Source organism: Hevea brasiliensis, chromosome 10 (genome assembly GCF_030052815.1).
Source record: "Hevea brasiliensis isolate MT/VB/25A 57/8 chromosome 10, ASM3005281v1, whole genome shotgun sequence".
Lineage (NCBI taxonomy): Eukaryota > Viridiplantae > Streptophyta > Magnoliopsida > Malpighiales > Euphorbiaceae > Hevea > Hevea brasiliensis.
In genome coordinates this window covers 93,235,433-93,241,663 of record NC_079502.1, presented here as the reverse complement: position 1 = coordinate 93,241,663, position 6,231 = coordinate 93,235,433, and the positions used below count along the sequence as shown (strand labels likewise).

General features: G+C 30.9%; 1 protein-coding gene across 1 annotated transcript; it reads left to right on the top strand.

Moving 5' to 3' along the window:
- Positions 1 to 582: 582 nt before the first annotated feature.
- Positions 583 to 2,184, top strand: LOC110654210 (basic leucine zipper 43). The gene has a single exon (XM_021810129.2). The coding sequence runs from the start codon at positions 1,255 to 1,257 to the stop codon at positions 1,822 to 1,824; it is 570 nt and encodes a 189-aa protein (XP_021665821.2). The 5' UTR covers positions 583 to 1,254; the 3' UTR covers positions 1,825 to 2,184.
- Positions 2,185 to 6,231: the final 4,047 nt, after the last annotated feature.

The window sequence follows — 6,231 nt, the reverse complement described above, 5'->3', positions numbered from 1 at the left end:
TATTGAATTATCAACGCAGGCATTAATCATAAGTTGGCATGTCACTTTCTTTTTTTAATTAATCAAACATTCTAATGCTATCCATTTGTCAAATTAGTCCAGCAATAATATTGACAATTTCGCTTAACACATTATTAATTCCAAGATGTTACACATTTTTAACTTGATTAATTAATCAAACATGTAGCATATATAATGACAAATAAACAATATTATAAATCAATTTCAGAAAAAAAAAACATCAAAATATTAACACAAAAGGTGGTAATTCTATAGTCTTCTAGACGAAAACCTCCCTAGTCAATTGCTGCTAAATTAATTTTTATATGATTATTTAGAATATTTTATTTATTAAAATAATAAATAATTGTTGAAATAACTATGATATTTATACATCATGATCAGTATAAAATAATATGTATTTGTAGCTGTTATTTGGAGCTTGCAAAATGACCCTAATTAAAAATTAAATAAATATATGGGTGATGAAATTTTTAATAATATATAGACTGTGACTTATTTATTTATTTATTTATTTTAGGTAATTACATTTATTTTATTGCAAAAAAGTGATGAACTGTGCCAACTTAGTGACTTTTTATAAATATTTTTATTTATTTCCCACAGAAAAAAGCAAATGCGACGTCACTTAATAATAGTGATGGCCATTTTTAACTAATACTCTCTTATCTACTAAACAAATCAAAGCCTATAATTGTGATTGTGGCCATTTGAATTTGATCAGATCAGCCATGACACCCACCACCACTAGGCTCAGCTCAGCTAGCCGCAGAGGCTCTATTAGCCAAGCCAAGTACACACGTGGATCCACGTCAGCTACTTTCAAAACTATTGGCTACTCGCATTCTCTTTCTTTTAGAAGCCGACACGTAGATGGAGTGGGACCCTATCGCTTTGTTTCTTCATGACAAAGCTAAATGATATGGCTCCATATGCTTACATTAGCCACGTATGGGCATCTATGTATTATGAAAATGTATTTATTTGTGACTTGCAAAGCTAAGGCTTGATTTGAACCCCGCCTTGGTAGTGCCCACTGACTCGAAAGCCAATCCCCGTAAACCCCACAAGGGTGATAAGACCAAAATACCCCTCAATGGCATTTTTCACGCCAAAGAGTGGGTCCCAGAATTGCACTCCAATTTTGGCCATAAATATGAGGCCCTTAGACCGCATTTCTTCCCTTTCCTCCTCCTTCCTTCCTCCCTTGTCTATTAAGCAATTCTGTCAAACATGTTATCTGCTACTGCTATTCCGGCAGGCTTCTTCTCCTCCGCTGATTCCATACTTGGAAACCCGTTTCCGTCCTTTGAAAACGGCTATACACCGCCGTGGGACTGTTCTGACCTCTTTGCCGCCACCGATCCCCAATCAACAAAACCCATAGTTTCGAGCTCTGGTTCTGATGATCCAAACGAACCGAACCGGTCTAACCAAAACCCTGCCAACTCTAACTGTAGTTCTGATGAACAGAAACCAACCACCGTTTCGGTGATCGATGAGCGGAAACGGAGGCGGATGATATCGAATCGGGAGTCAGCCAGGCGGTCACGCATGCGAAAACAAAGACACTTAGAAAATCTAAGAAATCAGGTGAACCAACTGAGGATTCAAAATCGAGAACTCTCGAACCGGTTGCGCTTTGTTGTGTACCATTGTCACAGCGTAAGGAGGGAGAACGACCAGCTCCGGTCCGAACACAGTATTCTCCGACAAAAACTGTCGAACATACGCCAAATTTTGATGTTCAGACAACTGCAACAATTCACGTCTGCATGGCCATGCAATAATAATCACAACTGAACAAACCCATCATCATTAATGACTATATAAATCTCTCTCTCTCTCTATATTTTTTTGATAAGCTAAATCTCTCTCTCTCTCTCTATATATAATAAATCATTCCCTTAAAATTTTGAACGGGGAACAAAGAATCTCTTCCCCCCCCTCATCTGTGTAAATGGAAAAAGCTCTTCAGGCGAAAACAAAATGATGGGGTTTTTGGGATATTTTTGGGGAAAAGACCTGTTTTGATGAAACCAGGGTGGGTTTTGTTGTGGTGTATAAAAGCTAGTTAGTGTTGGTTTTTTTTTTCTTATATGTTGTTTTTTGCTAGTTTTCAGTTAAAGCTATCCACTTAGATCCATATTTTTCTTTTATAAATTTGGATCCTAAAGCTAGCCCCAATCAGTTTGTCAATTAATCAATATTATATATATATATATATATATAATCTGTGCCATATGTAGTGCTCTCTCTCTCTGTGCAACTTCCAACAAGAAAAATATGTGCTGCCTAACTTCCTAATTATCAAATCAAATTGCTTGGTGCTTTCAGATTTTTCTCAAATTAATGTCCCCCCTTGACATATATAGCCTTCATTTAAAGCTCAAAGGAAAAAGAAATTCACTATTTGAGGGGTATTATTGTCCTTCCAAACAAAGAACTGTGAAAAAGTCTAACATTAATGGATAGTTGAATAAGAATTAATTAGTTGATTTTTCTTAAAAGAAAACAGGGAAAATAAAGCAATATTTTAATCTTTAATATATTAAATAAATATCCATCAAATATATATATATATATATGTATTAAATAAATTAAAAAAAAAAAAAAGCAATGGTGTCTATTTATCTTGACGTAGTACTCCACTTGCCCTGTCCAAATAATGCAGATCCAATGATTGAAGGACAATTATCCACACAAAGACACTAATGATCCATTAATAAAATGAAATTCCTTCACAGACCTAATTAAATCCAGTAATAATAATAATAATAATAAAATTCATGGACAGCCAGGAAGAGAATATCTTCACCATTAGTTTGTTTAAATTTTTTCCTTGGTAAACTTGATTGGTTTTTGGATTAAGTACAGAGAAGGCTGGTGCTTTACTGTATAATAATAAAGAAAACAATGACTTTATGCTTTAAAATGAAGGTATTAAGGGGCCACTAATTGTGATTAAAGACGTAATCCCCATAACCCCAAAGCAAAAGATGGATGCCTTCGTCACACCACCAAACCCCACACCCACGCCCCCCCCACACCCCCCCAAGACAATTTAATTTCTCTTCACCTTTCAATAACAAAGTACAAGTTTGAAAAATAAAATAAAGATAAAACCACGATGTGTCAATCGATTGTTTCTACTTTAGCTTTTGTAATTGTTTTTGAGTAATCATTTACTTGATTTCCAACTCAATCAACCTCATGTTAGAGTTGCAAATGGATATTCTTTGCATGATACTCTTATCAAAATTTTCATTAACATCACCATTAATTAATTGATTTTGTACGTAAAAATTTAAATCTTAATATATATATATATAAAATAAATGAGTGTATAAATAGGTTGATTACACACTCAGTAAAGGACATTATGTCTTTTACACTCACACATATTTAAAAACATTCTTATCACATTTTTTTTATAAGTAAAATTTTATTAATGTATTCGAGAAAAACTTAGTAAGCACAATTTAAACTAACTCTGTCAACAGATTACCCCAATACACCCTACCTAAGAATTGCAATGCTCAATGAAAAATCTAAAGCAAAATACAAAGTACAAAAAGAAATACAATTGTCTGCTAGCTCTCCAACGAGATAGCCAAAGTATCAAAACAAAACTAAGCTAGGGAATAGATACAGAAAAATCCCCATTGTATCTATGTCATGGCTAAAATTTATGATACTTTCGTATACAAGATTAATTAAATATAAATATGTCATTATATCGAGAAATTAGTAGCGATATTTAAATTTGAGGTCTTTTAAATTGAATGAATTTTCCTTATCATATGAATGAATCCTTTAATCATAAATCTTAATATTTTTCAAGTGTAGTTGGTGTTGTGATTGAATATAGAGATGAATGCTGATTCAAGGCAATGCAATCATGTCTAACAGGGTCTTTAATAGAGGTTATTATCAGAGAGAGTAGGTGGATTGCAACCCATGCAAATGAAATGATAGTCACTCCAAAAAGGCAGGTTTAAGGCATCAACGGTGTCCTCTATTTGTCTCTTTTTTTTCTTCACAAGCAAGTCATAAAGACCAAAAACTTGGTTTTCGAAACAATTGTATAAAGCGACATGGGGCAGCATATTCAATCTTTAATTAATGCTCACTTCTCCATTGATCCAACTTCGCAGAAAATTCCGCAAGAAGTTAAAAAAATATAAATCGTCAAAGCACTTGATCTCCATCATTAAATTATTATTTTCTAGATTGGGGCCAAGCCCATCAAAAGTTGGATCATACTCCTCTATCTACCAGTCACTTGTCAGCTTTATTTAGCCTACCGCCATGACAGTCCTTCGTTTTCCTTTAAGAAAAGAAAATAAAAGTTTCTGAGATCATTACTTTGTCCGTTATAGATCGATAGAGCTGAAATATAATAATAAATTAAGATTTATCAGAATAGTTTTATTTTTAAATTATAATCTTATATTATGTGCATATAATTAATTTGATTTGCCCACATCATCAGAACAATAATTAACTTTTTTTTATCAATAAATATTAATTCAGTGATATTATAATTATTTTTAAAACTCTAAGATTTCGAGTTTTAAGCTCTAATTAAAACCTATTGTAAAAAAAAAAAAAAATTAAATAAACATTGATTTAACTTTCCTTAAAACTAGGAAGTTTGCTCCAAAGCAAGGACTCTCAACATCATCTATGTGAATGCTCAAGAATAATACCCTACTAAGGGAACTATCAAATCTGCTTCTTGTACCAATGAATTGCAGCTTATAAATTCAAGAATTCAGCCACCATGACTGTTAGGTAAGGGCATAATTAGATTGAAGACTTAAAGATTAATAAGAAAAAAGAACAGTGATTAAGAACATGATTGCATTGTTTTGACTCTTTATGAAATGAGATCTTGCACAATCTCCTCCAACCAGTCTGCATATAGTTACATGCCTAGTGGGGATCATTCTACATTGCTTGAATGATCGAAGATAAGACAAACGTGGGAAGTCAATTATTGGAGGAGAGCAGAAGTGTAATTAAGTTTTTTAGGTCTAATTATCATTTATCATATTTTTTTCAATCTCAAATTACACCCTACTTTAATATCATATGAAATTCTCTAATTTGAAAAATGTTGAAAATTGTTGGTAAGATTTGATTATTAACTTTAGAGTTGCCTTCATTAAAATCGTTTAATTCAACTGCGTTTGATTCTTTCTTATTTATATTCTCTTTCTTTTTTTTTTTACAGTATGAGACTCTAATAATAAATTACATTAATTTTATTTTAGAAAGAAACATTAATTTTATTTTTGAAAGAAAACACAGGTGTTCCAGTAATCTAATCTCCTATTGGTGATATAAATATAGTGGGTTTGGAGAAATTTTAAGGTCGTCAAATCCTGTCTCCTTCCTTAATTAATTTTCCTTTGATTCCTCGTAGTAACAATATAAGCAAAATTAGGTCAAATGTTCCATCAATTCTTAGAAAATGATGATCCTATCGGTGGATTTGATTTGAAGTTCGGTAGAGATCATTGTATAGATCATAATTAAGTGGGATGACAACGAGTCAAATTTTTGTAGATATCTGATTCGATTAAACTTTAATAAGACAAGTTTGTATACTATATAATTGAATTTATGATAGATTTAGATTTGAAATTTGATACCTATATTGGATCGGGTTCAAATTTTATATATTAAATATATGTTAATCTATTTGTATAAATATTTAATTAAATATAAAATATATATTTTTATAATAATATTTATAAATTTTTATATATTTTATTTTATATAGAACAAAATTAAAATATTTTATAGAATTATTAAATTTTTAAAATATTTATTATTAATAAAAATAATTTTTATATAGATTTTTAATTAAAATATATAAAATTAAATGAATTTGGGTATTTTTTCGGGAATAATAATCTGGTTTGGTACGGATTTAGATAATTGAAAATAAATTTTAATTGGGTTTAGAATAAATTCAAGTTTTGAGAATATTAATCGAATTCAGATTCAAATATGATAATTTTAGCGGGTACTCTATCTATCTATTGTCATTCCTATAATTAAGTATTAGAAACACATCCTCACACTCGCCTTTTGATTATTCGGAGTATAATTAATAATGAAGTTAAGACAAATTACTTTTTCAATCATGTATTATATCATAATTAATAATTAGTCCTCATATGCCAAAAATAAATATAA

Excerpts from the sequence above, each read along its gene's own strand:
- LOC110654210 (XM_021810129.2), top strand. The coding sequence starts at position 1,255 with ATGTTATCTGCTACTGCTATTCCGGCAGGCTTCTTCTCCTCCGCTGAT.